This window comes from Marmota flaviventris, chromosome 2, assembly GCF_047511675.1.
Source record: "Marmota flaviventris isolate mMarFla1 chromosome 2, mMarFla1.hap1, whole genome shotgun sequence".
NCBI classification, from domain to species: Eukaryota; Metazoa; Chordata; class Mammalia; order Rodentia; family Sciuridae; genus Marmota; species Marmota flaviventris.
The window spans coordinates 24,122,894-24,138,984 of NC_092499.1; the positions used below are offsets into that span (position 1 = coordinate 24,122,894).

At 39.6% G+C, this 16,091-nt stretch overlaps 1 protein-coding gene across 8 annotated transcripts in view; it reads right to left on the minus strand.

Annotated features, from left to right (window-relative positions):
- Positions 1-16,091, minus strand: part of Nrxn3 (neurexin 3) — a 1,482,316-nt gene that overhangs the window by 178,457 nt on the left and 1,287,768 nt on the right. For all 8 annotated transcript variants that reach the window (XM_071606618.1, XM_071606610.1, XM_071606632.1 and 5 more), the window contains one exon: positions 3,141-3,312. In XM_071606618.1, coding sequence (XP_071462719.1) covers positions 3,141-3,312 — 172 coding nt within the window. The remainder of the gene's footprint in view (positions 1-3,140; positions 3,313-16,091) is intronic.

Genomic DNA, 16,091 nt, shown 5'->3' on the forward strand with positions numbered 1-16,091 from the left:
CAGAGGCCATTTTGTCTCAGAATTTAAAGCAAACAAATTAAACTTTTCCAGATTATTTTAATGGTACTCTTAAGTTTAGTTAAGTGGATCCTTTCAATCAGACAGAAAAGAAGGCAGGAGAGAAAATAAGCTAAGACCATAATGGTGAGCCACTCCCAAGAAGTCTTGGCAAAGTAGAACATAAAACTCAAAGGTTTTTTTGCACTCAACCTAGCATAGGATTACTACTTTTCATGTGAGGCAACAAAATCAAGAATGGCTCCAGGATAGCCTAGAATCAGTGGAGTCAAAAGAATTTTTTTTTTCTTAAATGAGAATTTTCTATTCCACATCTCATAACAGCCACTTTTGTGTGGTCACTGGAAATTTACCTTTGAAATACAACACTTTGAAATAAAGAGAAATTAATTTAAGATGTCACAAGAAGAAACATGCTCATTTCTACATCCTGCAATTTGCAATGAAAGCAATAGTGAAAATTTTGCCGAATTGGGAATAGAATCTGGTCTTGTTCTGTCCCTCATTTCCTATGTGATTTCAGGAAAGGATTATCATCTCCCTGTCTCTGTTTTGAAATGGAGAATAAAAATATCAACTTTACTCAACTTACAGACATTAAGAGTCAAAGTGATATAATATGCATAAGCATACATGTCATAATTTAAAATGCCACCACAATGCTTGGTAGTCTTCATGGCTAACATTGAATACTGACTTAATTGCCCAGTATTTTGTTGAGCAGTTCACAAGTGCCCATCTCAATTAATCTTAACTTTAACTCCAAAGAGAATTCTCATTTCCCCATTTTCCAGATGCAGAATCAGAGGTTCAGGTAGATTCAATAACTTATGTAAGGTTTGGAACGAGACACCAAATAAGAATAAGCACTCAGAGAACTAACAAAATAGAAAGACACATAAATGAGACTCTCAGAAGAAAGAATCTGATATATTCTTAAATTTTTATAGCAATTCTGAGAAGAACCATCAAAACTCTCAGAAACTCTTACACTCATGGTTTAGTGTTGTATTTTGCATCTATGTCGGGGAGAGGCACCAAATATTTCAGTGTTTAGGGTGTTTCAAGGTCTTAATCCTACCGCCTAGATACAACTGATGAAGCCAAGTTCTCAGGGCGTCAGTTGACTCCAAGGCCCACACTTATAACTGCCATACTGTCCCCTGTCCTGAAATAATAACATATGTTATTACTAAATAACAGTTACAATGATAATAATAGTTTTCAGGAGAAAGCAATGCTATCAAAGAAAGGTTTATTCTGCTTTGAAAACATACAGGAAGCAACCCATAATTTGGAACTAAAGACACAAAGAGAGGTGCACGGCAAGGGTCACTGGTTTTCTTACCTATCTCTGGCTTTAAAATGACCATTTAAAAGCCTTCTCATTGCTGGCAGCAAACTGGTGGATTCTCTATTGGCTCAGGGCAAGTGTTTAACATCAATTTAGAAATCTTTGAAATTCCTAATGGAAACAAAACAAACCCTCCAGCAGCAATTTTAAGGCCAATGATAATATACATGGAGAGAGAGATTGATTTTTCCTATGAGCAAATGAACAGCTTCTAAGAGCTCAGGCTATTTTGGTTTCTCTCACCTACCCCCACCAATTCCCCCAGGGTTTACGCAAGAAGCATTTAAAAATCAAGTCTATTAATGTCCAGTGTATTTGGATGATGATAAGAATTCATGGTAACTGCGAACACCTCTGGCTTGCTCTAAGTTTTCAAAGATAACCTCATGAGGTCTTTGGGGTGCCTTAGTCTAAGCATTACTAACAGGCCCCCAGCGATGACTGAGATGACAGCTTTTTTGAAAACTGAGATAGTAGATGAATGGGTAGTATGGACATTTTGCTCCAATCCCTTGGGGACCCTTGCTCTTCTAATTCTTAAACCACATAGAGGGAGACTCTGTATATTAGGGAACAACCTAACAACACAGATACTTCTGATTGGCTTTTAATAAAACTTAATGATGATTCAGGCATAAAAACATCATCATAGATTTCAAGCTATTCAAACATCTTGGGCTATGAGAGTAGACATATTTACTCTGAGTATTTGTCTCAAATCTGATAATTATTAGTTAGCTAGCTCATAGACTTCTAGAAATGTGCTTCTAGGGTCTTTGTTGATGTGCCTGTCTCAGTGCATAGGGAGTGAGAGGAAAATAGGAATTGAGGGAATTCAAAGTACAGGATAGAGAGATAGACATGGTGTGGGGAGCACACCATTCTTGGTTATTTTCTTTCATCCATCTACCTGGTAACAATGGAACTGTGAAGTTAAGGGTCCTTGCACCTTTATGATCAGGGCTCAAGGCTCTTCCTAGGAAAAGTGAGAGATGAGAGGAAAAGCTAAGGGATTATTTGAATGATCCCTTTAAAGGAGGCAACCTTTTCTCCCGTTGCCCTTGATTCAGCCATCTGGCTCTGGGAGTTTGTTGCCTGATGCTCCTTGACTGTAAAATTTAAATGGATGATTAACCCCTCTCTCTCCCACATCAGCCTGCTTGCTATTAAAATGACTACCAGGACCAATCTCTGAAAATCAAGGCAGGCTGTGTACAAGTGAGAAAAATACAACCGCCAAAGTCAGCCAAATAATGCAATTCCACCCGTGCTTTTATTCTCCCTGTCCCCCTACCTTAATGTACATGCACTGCAGTTTAGTAAACCTTTTGTTTTCTTCTGCCATCTCGGGCCATCTGCACCTTTAATCATACCTGAGTAAATGGTACCACAAACTTCAGATCTCAAGTTGATTACCTTGTAATGATCCATGATAGCTCACAATAGAGACAGAGTCCCTTTCCTGCACTGCTATCATTTGTAGCTCCCTGGAAAAACTATAGTAATTGTTCTTTGTATGAACCAGTCAGACAGTATTGGTTAAATTGGGCAAAAAAATAAATGTGCAGTGCATAGCTAGTAAGTCTCCAGAAGTTCCCTATACTGAGCAAGTCCTATAAGAAATCACTTATCTTCTCAATGTAGAAAGCATGAATATGTGTTTCTCTCAGTGTTTCGTGATTGGTAACAGTCACGAGAAAAATTGCCATGTACCAAGTGAGAATGGGAGCATGAAAGAGAAGATGGCTATTGAGAGCAAAACTGGTACCTGTAGGATAGTGTTCATTCACTGGCCAGTTGTCCACCTGGAGGGTGGCATTGCCTCCATTCCTGGTGAAGCGCACCACGTGGTATTTGCCATCATTGACCGGGGTCCTCTCCTCTTTGATGGAGATGTCAACGGTGCCAATATTGAAAACAACACCAATTTTTCCCTGTTCCTGTAATTTAAAAAAGAAAAGAAAATAGGCATAGTTATCACTGACCACAAACTTTTCTCCCTTAAAGTTGATCCTCCAACTAGCAATAAACCTGTAGGTGCCTCAAGGGAGCTGTCAGTGTGAAGTTAATAATAGTATCCTATATTTCTCCATGGGCTTTCATGCTGAACATAAAAACCAATGGTATAAAGCCACCCAAATTGCTCTCACAGGCTGCATTGCACAGGTTACATCATCCATTGCCCTCAACGGATATCAAGGCTGAAACCACAGAACTACCTAACAATGAGGAAGTGACATTGCAAAGTTCATTTCTGCAAGATGGATTAGGTCTGTTTTTCTAAAAGAGGCTAATACAACACTGGGTCCTAAATCATTTCACCATTCCAATTTGGATTAAAAAGGAAATATGAGCCTGCCTGCACGTTTTGAGGCACTTGAGGCCAAGGGTAGAGTTATAGAATGGTTCAGAGCCAATGGCAGAGCAATTGGCATTATAGACCAAATCCCAGTGATACTTTCTACAGATCCAAACCACATTTAAAATGGTATTTTCAGAAAAGGATAGTGAAACTGAGCCAGGGTTTTCAGAATGAAATTGCTGCCATTCTTCCTACACTGGTAGCCCTATTCCTCAAGTTAATCCAAAGACAGATGTAATAGTCAGTGTTATAGATTATGTTACACAACAGAAGAATATGTCAGTGGTTGCAAAAAAACTTGTGAGAGGGCAAATTTCAATGAATGTGAGAAGAGTGACATTGTGACAATGAAAATGATTATGGAGATGGTGATAGTAGTGGTGATGAGGTTATTTCCTGGAAAATGCCAGAAAACACTAAACCACAAATAATAATGCTATTAAAACTTTTCCTCTAGTAATTGGTTAAGACTAAGAATTGGAATTAGTATTTCACAATGTAACAAAATGAAAGTGACCTCGGGGATCCTGTACATTCAGCTTTTTTCAACTTCTTAGGGTGCCACTGCAGCACAGTAAAGTAGAGGAAGGATGGGGCAAGAGAGAAGAAAAGAATCCTCCTATATTTCTCTAGTTTTCTGAATTATTGGCAATACATTAGACATGCAAAAATAATAAAATTCAGCTGCAATTCTGATGTTCTACAAGAATGGGTCACAGTATTTGTTCACTAGCTTTTTTTATTCTCTATTTGTTCAAGAAGTAGAAGAAGAGATTGAAAAAGAAGCAAGTGAATATGGTTAAAGAAATATAGAATCCGTATTAACTAAGTTCTAGGAAAGATATCACTGAATTCTAGATTTAGTAATTCACTCTTTCAATACATAAATCAATATTTATTAAGCACCTACTATACTGAAAGTCAATAAATTAAGACTTCTTGTGAGATGGGCATTGATTTCCACATAGTTTGATAGATTTCACTTGTTTTCCCAAAACATAGTTGTCTTCAACTTGCCATTTGTCCTTTAGTATGCAAATACATCATGTATTCAATTGAAAGAATGAACAAGTACCCAAAGTCTTGATCTTAGAAGACAGCAATACAGACCAGTCAACAAAAATGCCATCCTCATTCAGGGATGCAAAGATACAGAATGGACATCATTGTGTCCTTTGTGTCCTCACAGCATGGCACACAGCATCAGGTGATACCAACAATTCCCACCTGCTATTCCCTGGAAAAAGTGATCCAAATGCCTACTCAAATGGTAACCAAGCATACTTAGGACTTCTTAAATCTCTGTTGGGATCACTGGTTCTGTCTTATTTTGTTTCATCTCTACATCTCCATACTAAACAAAGTACCTCACATTAAAACAAAATGATGAATGGAAACATGAACCTGACTATGGGTTCTTTTTTGGACCTTCTGTGCCTATAATCAGTAACATTATGATCCAATTTATATTTTCTCCTCCATCCTCAAGGAATTTAGAAATGACAACGTGACTTTTCTATTTTCTCTTAGAGAACTGTCATTTATTTCTGAGGGTGTGTGTGTGTGTATGTGTTCATACCCTCATTCCTAAATAAGCAAGGCTATGATGGCTTGAGTCATAACCTGCTTAGCAGAATAAAAGGACTGGAGGAGGCAAGAAACCACGACTACAGACACCATTCCTCCTCTGCCCACCCACAAACATGGGGTGTTTATTGCACCCCTGCTCTTCAACGAGAAACCACCACATAAATCCTGGATGCATGAAAGGGACGGCTGGTGATTCAATTTACCTCTGAGTCACTAATTAATCACGGATGGAGAACAGTTTTAGGGGGAGAAAGGAGACCTTTAAACTAGCATTCTGCAGCTTTTCAGCAACAGCAGCGGCAAAGCACAGTTTTGGCTCAGTGAGTTGGCTGATCAACAAGATATATTCTTCGGCAGATTTTCTGCAAGATCCATAATAGATCCAGGAAAAGAAAAGATTTAATCTCTGCCAGAATAAATATTTCGTCCTTATCTAAGGCACCACACATTTGCCATTGCAATACTGTTTCGGAGAGATCTTCTTAATCCTGTTAGCACACGGCCAAATTCATGGTAGACCCTCACCCAGATGTTTCATTTTGCTTCCTGCAGTGGTAAATGTGGCTGGACTAGACCTCAGATGTGGTCTCTTTATTTGTAGTAATAAGATTTCATTCCCACTACCTCCTTGTCATTTGTCATGGGACCACAGTGCATTATAATTTGTGGCTAACTATTTTGTTTCAGTTCATTATAAGTCATGGAAGCCTTGTGGCAAATACCCATATAGTTGCCCAGGCCTGAATCCCTTGAGTTCAGCTGCCATAAAAATAAACTGTGGGGCTCATTGCAGCCACAGAAGAGATGATGGGAGGGATAAAAAGCATTTTTTTTAATTTAATTTTTTTATTGGTTGTTCAAAACATTATAAAGCTCTTGACATATCATATTTCATACATTAGATTCAAGTTGGTTATGAACTCCCAATTTTACCCCAAATACAGATTGCAGAATCACATCGGTTACACATCCACATTTTTACATAATGCCCTATTAGTAACTGTTGTATTCTGCTACCTTTCCTATCCTCTACTATCCCCCCTCCCTCCCCTCCCATCTTCTCTCTCTACCCCATCCACTGTAATTCATTTCTCTCCTTGTTTTTATCCCAGGATTTGGTGTCAGCTCTTAATGACTTTGGGCAAGTTACTCAACTATTCTGAACCCAATTCTTGATAATACAGGATAGGGATGAAATACCAGCTTTCTGTATTCAGAGGGCTTTTTCAAAGATAAAATAAGATGATGAATATGATAGTACTTTACAAGTAACAAAACATTATGAAAATATTAGAAATGGATGAGCTCAGGAGAAGGGGCTCATTTGACCATCAGTAATGATCTGTGATTACTGAAGAAGTTGATCAGTTCAATAGGATAAACAGATTTTTTAGCTTAGCATGTGACTGATAATACCTCTGTCTCTTAACATTCTATGGTCTGTATGAAGATTTGAAAAAAAAATTATATGGTCCGAGGCAGGTTATTTAACTTCTAATTTCTCTCCTATAAAAGGATACATCAAGGAAGAAGAAGGAAACTGCTCCCTTAAAAGCTTGTTGTGAGGGCTTGGGTTGTGGCTCAGTGTTACAGTGCTCACCTCACATGTGCGAAGCTCTGGGTTCGATTCTCAGCACCACATAAAAATAAATAAACAAAATAAAGCTGTTGTGTCCAACTGCAACTAAAAAATAAATACTAATAAAAAAAAGAAAAACTTGTTGTGAGGTTTACAGAAGAGTCCATGTGTGTGAAGCACCTGCCACGTGGCTGTGTATGCTTCTGGAACTCAAGAAATGTCCATCTTCTTTCCTCTCATTAGTTAATTAAAGTATTGGCATGAACTGAGGTCTGGTTGGTTTGGCTGACACGGTCAACAAAATATATTGTGAAAATAAATGTCAGTTTTAGCAAACAGACCATCAAAAGGCTCTGTGTGGTGATGATTCCCTGTCAACTACAATTTGCTGGCTCTTCTCTTTCCACAGTCCTTGGTGCCTTTTATAAGCCTTTCTAAGATAAGCAAAGTGGAGCTGCAGAAACAGCTTGACTATAAATTTTAATAACTCCACACCCATCACCACTGAAGTTGCTACCAAGGCAATCACTTCAATCTATCTTCTTCCTTGATATTAAAAACAAAGACAAGTGGTAAATCAGAAGACATTACCTAAGGATCCTCAAGTACATTCAGGAAAGAAAGGGAAAGGGATAGAAAACAGCTTGTCTTTGGATAGCCAGCAAGTCCTACTGATGAGCCAACCTGCCTCCTTACATCATTACAGCTCCAGCTGATCCTTTCTGATCCTCCACCAGCCATATTACTGTTATTGCTGCAGAGGTGACCCAAGAGATACCACCAACACCAGGGTCAGACTTCAGGAACAGAAATGTACAGTGGCAAGATAAATCCCCAGGCATAAAGAACTCCCTCAAGTCTACCTCTTCATTTATTCCAGAGTGCCCCCAGGGAAGGCAGAAGGCACCATCTGCTATTTCAGAAAATTGCAGGTGACAGGAACAGAACGGAGATTTCAAATGTATGCCAGGGAGCTGTGCAGTGGAAGCACTTCTCCATATCATCATTGCTCGGCTTCCTACAGAATTTGTTAGTTCAGTGCTTGACAATAATACAAGGAAAACAACATGTAAATGTTGCCTCCTGGGGCCTGGGCTCTTCAAGGACTTCCATACCCATTTCAAAGTCTGGTTCATTCTACACCAAGTAACCAGTGGTACTATCTGCACATTTGTCTAGTTCTGCCCATTATGGGGTCATGGTGAGAGCGACCTCTTGGGTTCCCTATGAAAGATAAGGCCAACAGACCAGTGTTGACTGACAGATTGTCATATTTTCAGCAAAGCATTTAATTGTTACTACGAGACCTTCCCAAGACTTCTCATTGCTGTGAACCCCTGTGCCCAGCAAATTCCTGGTCGGGGCTGACAGTCTGGGCCACTGTGTAAGGACAGCAAGAAACCAACTTGCACTTGACATGGAAGATCACTAGGACACAAAGTTAGATTGCTTTATGCCATTGAATGTGAAGGCTGTTTGCAACTATGGCATACCTTGGACTATTTGGATGCTCAGTGAATATTTTTGAATAGAATTTTATTCAATTTCTCACAATTACCCCTAGGGAATTTGTACACTAAGAGGCTTAAGATAAGCATCTGAGTCTGTCTGACTCTACAGCTTATGGATTTTCCACTGAGTTACGTTTCTGTCACACTTATTACACGTAGTTGAGTTACAGTTACGTGCCGCTTAACAGGAGTATGTTCTTAGGTGATTTACTCCGTCTGCATTCAGCATAGTGTATTTACATTATCTCATACAGCTAGATGACACTTGGTGATATAATCTTATAGGACCTCGTATAGGCAATCCATTGTTGAGTGAAATGTCATGCAGCACATGACTACATTTCTATAACAAGGTATATACATCATTATATATACCTTATGTCTTCCTAACCTGCCCGTCCTGTCTAACCAACCTAATTGTGGATCTTTGAAATATAGCAGTCCTAACAGGTGCTCAATTAATGTTTGTTAAATTAATGACAAGTGAATAAATGGATAATGAATTTGAATGTGTGGTTGAGGATGAAAAAGAAATTATGAGAGTTTTTACCTCAAGAGTGTAAACAAGATTTGAATAGTATAGGATAAAATGAATAATTGGTGATACGTTCAGACTTTTTGCAATAAATCTTAGGCAAAGTATATTGTCTCATTATACTTTGCAAATGCAATCTGCAGAATGCAAAGCAATGAGATATAACTTACTTGATTCATCAGACAGTTTTGATTTGGGGAGGATTTTATTGAAGTCCTCTGAGATAAAATACTCCATAACTTGTAGAGCACAGCTTGGGTTCTTTTTGAGCCTATTAACTGTCTTTCAGTACAGATCATTAGTTTATTCTCTCAGTGCTACAATCTCCTTATTCTATATTCAGGACAATTATTAGTGAAAAAGTAATGAGTGCACACCTTGTGTGTGAGCTTCATGCACTACTAAAGGATCAAAGAAATGAAAGAAACCAGGTCTCTCCCTACATAAGTCTAAGACAGAGACACACTTCAGGATCCACATAGTTGTTAATATCCCAGCTATGAAGCTTAGAAATGGCTTGGACTGAACTTCCATCATCACCTCCTAACAATGGCCTGATCCCTTTCCCTTGAGAAGTTTAAGTGTAGCTGTGAAGGGAACATCATGGAAGAAGAAAGCATCCATTCTGGGCTCTAAAGATTTGGGGATTTAGAATCAAAAGACCTGGGCCCAGGTGAGGCTCCACATCTTTTGGTCCATGTGGTCTTGAGCAGATTCCTTAATTATCTGAGTCCCAAGCTGTCTGTATAGAAGTATGAAAAACAGTGCAAAGACAACAATGATCATAACATGCAGATGAAATGATACTTATTAAATGGGAAATGAATAAATGATACTTACTAAGAGAAATCAATGAAAAGAGCAAATTATGGAGTGCTCTACAAAGAGGCATGTAATGATGATATTAACTGTGAGGGCAGAAGTGGTGAGGCTGGGGGGAATGGCCAGTGTGAAACACCATTACTGCTGAGGGATGAGTCAGAGGCACTTACACATTCCCTCAGATACCATTCTATTTGGAATGACTTGCTCCCATTCAAGATCATCCACTCCAGAATCTGTACAGATTGTCCCTAGAAACCTCATGTTAAATGGCTTAGAAATTAATTTTGTTTTCCTAAATCTGTGCAGGCCTCGATGACCTCTGCACCCACCCTGCAAAGTTACAGTCACCTCTCCCCTTGGCTGCAGATGCACTTCACCTAGTGTTTCGCTGATGCCTGGATGCACGAGGTCAATCAATTAAAGCGGATTAGATCCACAGTCTGAAATACTAACAGAGGGCCAAGAGAGATAAGACTGATAAATAGCTTGAGACAGCTCCATCTCTAACACTAAGCAAATTTAAAACAGGGGAGAGAGCAAGTAGGGATGACAGCTCAGGACAGCAGGAACACTGACCTGAAGAGGAGGAAATCAAGGAAGGACAGGGCAGCTGATAGGAGTGACTAAGATGCAAGTCAAAGCTGCAGCTCTAATTGTCACCAGTCACAAACTGGCACCCTGAGTCATCATGTCCTTCAAATCACTCAACATCCACTTCTCATCCACAGACCTCGGTGTCACACTGGCTGATTTGGTAGTTAAGTTTGACGAAAAGGCAAAAATTAAAGCTCATTTCTGTAGGAGCCTCTGTGTTGTGCCAAGACCTGGAGCTGTCTCCTGGCAGAATTCAGGTGACAGCTGGGAGGGCAGTACTCACTGAAATGCAGCACAGACTAACAAATCCCCTAAATGCCTTGCTTCTGCACCCCCTCATCTCTACCACATCCATGAGGGACCACCCAATGGCCTTATTAGAGGCCTCTCACCTTGTGCTCACAGTAACAAAATAGGAAACACATTTCAAATCATCTGACGTTCTTCCATTTTACATCTCACATTTTACCCCCATGCCTACAAAGTAAGGTTCTGGGACCAGAAGCATTAGCACAACCTGGGGATGTGCTAGTAATGCAGCTTCTTAGATCTAATATCAGACCCTCTGATCAGGAACTCTGGGCTGGGGCCCAGTAACCTGTATTTGCATAAGCCCTCAAGGTAATTCACATGCTTGTGAAAATTTGGGACCTGCTTCCTTCCATTCTGTTGTGGTCCCATTAGGGCTCCAGTTTCAAGTGGGGGCTATTCTGCCCCAGGGACATTTGTCAGTCTCTGGAAGTATTTTTGGTTCAGAGAAATGCAGTCAGATACTACTTGCCCCTAGTAAATTCAGGCCTGGAATGCTGTTAAATAACCAACAATACACAACAGCAAATTATCTGACTCATAATATCAATAGTGCCACTAATTGCACTAAAGAGTACAAAACTTTGTTCACTCAACAAACACTCATAAAGCTTGTGTTGCAAGACAGAAACTGTTCTATCTAGATGTACACGTATGGTCTAATGCATTATCCAAGGAAACACTTCTTTGTAGTATATGTGTAGGTCCACAAAATGCAACGACACCCACAATACATGCATGCACACCAGTGTGCACACATGTGAATTTTGACATATTTGGTTCTACAATTCTGGTCTAGCTCTGGAGCACAAGGTGAGCCACAGGCAGATGCTGAAACTCTCTCTGGCTCTCCCCTCTTTGCTCTGATCAAATGTCTGTTTTGTAAGTATAAGTTTTGTCATGCAAGTATGCACAGTTAGAGAGGAGCAGGTCTAATATTTTACATGTCTTATACTTTTTTTCTCTGTGTGGTCTTGGTAACCATCTTCCCTACTAACTCACGGCTACTAGTATCTACGAAAGTCTGCTAGGACATTTCCCTTAGCATCATAACTTTTGCTTATAGTCCTAGTTCCGACTCTTCCTAGACCCTTTACTTGAAACTAGGAAATTTTAGTCATTTTCCACAAGGATGCATAATCAATAGTTCTGAGTGGTCTGCATAGGAGAAATCCCCTCTTGTAGAAGCAGATATTCCAGGCCAAGGATGAGCAGTAGTTGCTCTGGGAAAGAGACCAGCAAACAGCCAGTAAACCCTGAAGACCTATTCTGTGGTTACAAAGAAACCTTTAGTGATTCTCCACAGGCTTTACTATTTACCTAACTTCCAAGTGACAGACTGTGCTAACATTATGGCCTCAGGGTGAATGGACCCTTGTGGATAATAAACATCAACCAGGAACCCTTGGTTTGATAAGTACAGCATTCTCAGCCACTTCCATAAATGAATTCCCTCTCTAAGCTCTATACCACTTTCTACTGAAACCAAAATTTACTATACACATTTCAGAATTGAGAGAATCTCTATTAGGGGTCATAAGAAAATACAGTGTAGATTGTAGCAGATTCTATGAGATGTTTGAGGAAGGAATATATATATATATATATAATTGGAGAGGCAAATTGTCCTGGAGCAGAAAGCAAACTATTAGACAAATCTAATCATTTCCTGTTTTGGTAAATAAAGTATTGTTGTAATATTGCTGCATTCACTCATTGACATATTGCCTTCAGTTGCTTTTGTACTATAAGAGTTAAGTAGTTGCAATAGAGATCATGTGGCCTACCAGTCTAAGTTACTACCAATCTACAGTTACTCTGTGACTCTCTGAAAAAGCTTGCTGATCCCTGTTGTAGAACCTTGAATAATTTAAGGCTAGACATGATTAAATTTTTGACCAATAGTTAATGTTCAAGTGTTCAGAATAACTCAAATAGGAATGCGAGGGGTGGGAAGAGACTATACCACACCTGTTCTTCCACTATTACTGTGGCCTTGGATTGGCACACGTGGCCCCTTTTCTCATGTGTAGTTCTCAAGAAAAAATGAAGAATATACTGGGGATGAGCATCCTGAGGTTGAGAGGGACTGGCTAGAACAGCCAGGGCTATTTCAGTCCCCCACCCCCGCCCCCGAATCGATGTCCTGCAACCACTTCTGTCCATTGTGTTAGGTTTCCCTTAGCATAGAAAACACAGGGTGCAGTGCTTTCTAGGGTCCCTCAATTGCAGGGCAAGAAGGTGCACACAGATGGATGGGATTCCATCCCACCAAGCAGCATTCCTATGCGATAGGAGACTGGCTCACGATGAAGCCTAGGTTTTCATGATCACATGTTCATTATCTGTAGGCGATAAACAAACCTCTTCATGTGACTTGCTGAAAGGGTGTTGTCTCACTGGAATCAGGCAAATTGGTGATCAGTACATAGTGAATCTGCCTGATAACTCTCATGTGGCAAATGTGTCTCACTTCTAATAAGAGAAGACAAGATATATAAAAACTCATCCATTTGAGCATGAACCAGTCCATCTTGGAACACACTGAGGGTGGTCCAGATACTAAAAATCAACTCATCATAACACTGTATGAAGGCGGTCAGCTGTGGACGCAGAGAAACAAATTAGAGGCTTCTGGCAAAAGATGATGGTAGCTAGTAATAGTCTGGTAATGGAGGAGATGGAGCGAAGTTGTAAGTTATTAAAATTATAATGATATGACATTTCTTTCTGAAAACTTATCTTGTTCTATGAGAGTAAATCATGTACATCTTAGAGCTTGGGACTCTCCAAGTCAGCACTCATCACTCCAATGTTAGGGTTTCCGTTTATTATATTAGATGAAATGAGAGAAGAAATAGCATTGCAACCCAATGAATGTGTTAGTTTCTGGGGCACCAATGCATCTGCAAGACAGTTGAATCCCTTTGGTGATAAATGATGATTAACTGAGTCTCTTGTTTTACCTGCAAGGGGAATCTACTGTGTTATCAAACACACTGAAATAGGGACTCATTTTTCCTCTCCTAGTTATTATAAACAAAATGGCTAGAAGACTCTAATATATCAGCAGTGTCTGTCTACACCCTGGTGCGTGTGTGTTTTTGTCCTGGAGATAGTGTGGCAGTAAGGTATTTCCACCCGGTGATATTTTATGGTCCTCCTCTTTGTCAACTATCACCACTATAACATTCTCTCTTGAATTGGATCAGCATCTCTAATTCAAAAGGTTGGTTCTGACTTACTGCCAACCACGGCAATAAAAGCAACAGAGAGAAAAAAGTGAAATTTAAATGGCTACAGTAGGTTGGGAGGAGGCAAGCCTGCTGACCTCCATGACAGCATCAAAGTCTCTGCAGGGGAGAGTGATTTGGACACTGGAGCAGAAGTACAAAAAGGAAAGTGCTTTCCCCCAGCCATGATGGGATTAGCAAAGGTGACCCAAACCAAACACTTGAAAACATGTCACGGGGAGCTGACTCATACCTTTTGAAAAAAGTCCACTATGCCAGCACTGAGAATTATTTCACAGCTATGTGTTCTTTTGATAGAATAATCAGAGAACACATTTTCTAATTTTAATTTACTTGAATTCAGTCTGCCTACCCATTCTGTTTTAGCCAAATGGAGAGAATGTTCCTGGGACACCTATAATACGGTATACATTGTGAGCCCTCAGGGAGCTAGCTAGCCCCAGCATTTGATACATAATTATCCATGGAATCTATAATGAATCCATACAGGAGACAAAGAAACACTTCTATTACAGCATCTAGAGGATACATTCTCTTTTCTTTAAGGGTACACTACGAATTTATTCCTTAATATAAAGATGCTTAATGATCTCATTCAAATCTTTAAAGAAAATACTGCTACTCAAATGGAATTTCATATGTACGTGTGCCCATGTAAGCATGTGTGTGTATGTTTGCAGAAGACCTTAGAACTTCCTATATCCAAAGACTGAATCCTCTGACTCACTCCTTTTCATTTAGGTAAAGTGATGAAGGCTCAGAGAACCTAGATCATTCTCTGTCCATCAAAAGGCATCCATTGTCCAGCTCCAGTCTAGCCCTTGACAGCTCCAGGACAGTTACTGGAAGCCTGTGCTTTCCTTTCTATGCAACTGAAAGCCTGTCAGGAATATGAATCTATCATAGAGCAGACTTAGAAGAAACTCTGGATTCCAGAGTGAACCAAACATTAGGATGATCTAGAGGCAGCATAAGCTCTGCAGAATGAAACTGATCACTATAGAATTGATCCAGGAACAAAACAAAGACAGGACAGATTTCCTAGGTCTGGCCTACTCCAAAGCAGAGTGAAGTACTTTTCTTTATCTTGAAAGAAGATTTTTCTCTGCAGAGAGTCCATCTTGCCTTAGCCCATGTATACAGGTGTATAGAGATGGAAACAATTCTGTATGCATGATCTCCCAGAGTCATCTTAGATTAATCAGATCTGTCCTCCAGTTATTCCATAATCCCTCCAGTGTCCATTGAACAATGAAATCACTAGTTTGTGTTGGTTCATTTCAATGCAGTTTTTTGATGAAATCATTCCTTCCCCCAGCAGTGCCATGAGAATTATGAGGGAAAAATGCATTTTAATTTTTTAGATCTTCTTCCATATGGTATTACTAGATGTTCAGCTGTCACATGACACAATGGCAAGGGCACATTTGCATTTCTTTGCAAGCCACACTCCAATACAGAGTAAAACATCTCTATCCATGATTTGATTTTGCTATGATTTTGTTTTAGGAGCGTGCTTTTTAAAGTATGGACTATGACCACTTCTCAGAAGACCAGAGTTATTATTTCACATAGTCTATGGATCAGTCTTTGAGATAATTGCCAGCAGGCCTATGCTGCCTGAGGAGAACTTGCCCTGTGCAACTGGAAACAAGAAGCTTGGAGTTTATTACAACGCCCTCAACCTACCCTTTTTCTTTGTTTGGACTAAATTCAAACTGAAGTCCTAGAAGTATATATTGATACACTCCATTACCAGTTCATTGAATCATTTGATTCTCATTAAACATGACTTTAACCTTTGAAATACACAAGATATCAAGCTCTTGAAAAAGTCATTTTCATTGTCCTGCTTACTCCTTTATCTTTCAGCACAGTGATGGCTGGTCAGTGTAGAGCTCAATCTGTACCCTTGGGAAGGCCATCCCTCCATCACAGTCTTTTAGAGACACTGTATGTGGGTTACACTGCAGCACCAATTAATTTGCACTGGACTTGTTAAACTGAGAGTCTTTTAATAGTTGTGTTTTATACACTCCCAGATATTTTTATTTCTCTAAGTTAATGTTGCATAAGTGAGAGTCAATTCATAGGGACCACTGATTCATACTCTGTATATGGCACTGTGGTAGGAACATCACAAGCTAGATAAATTCATCA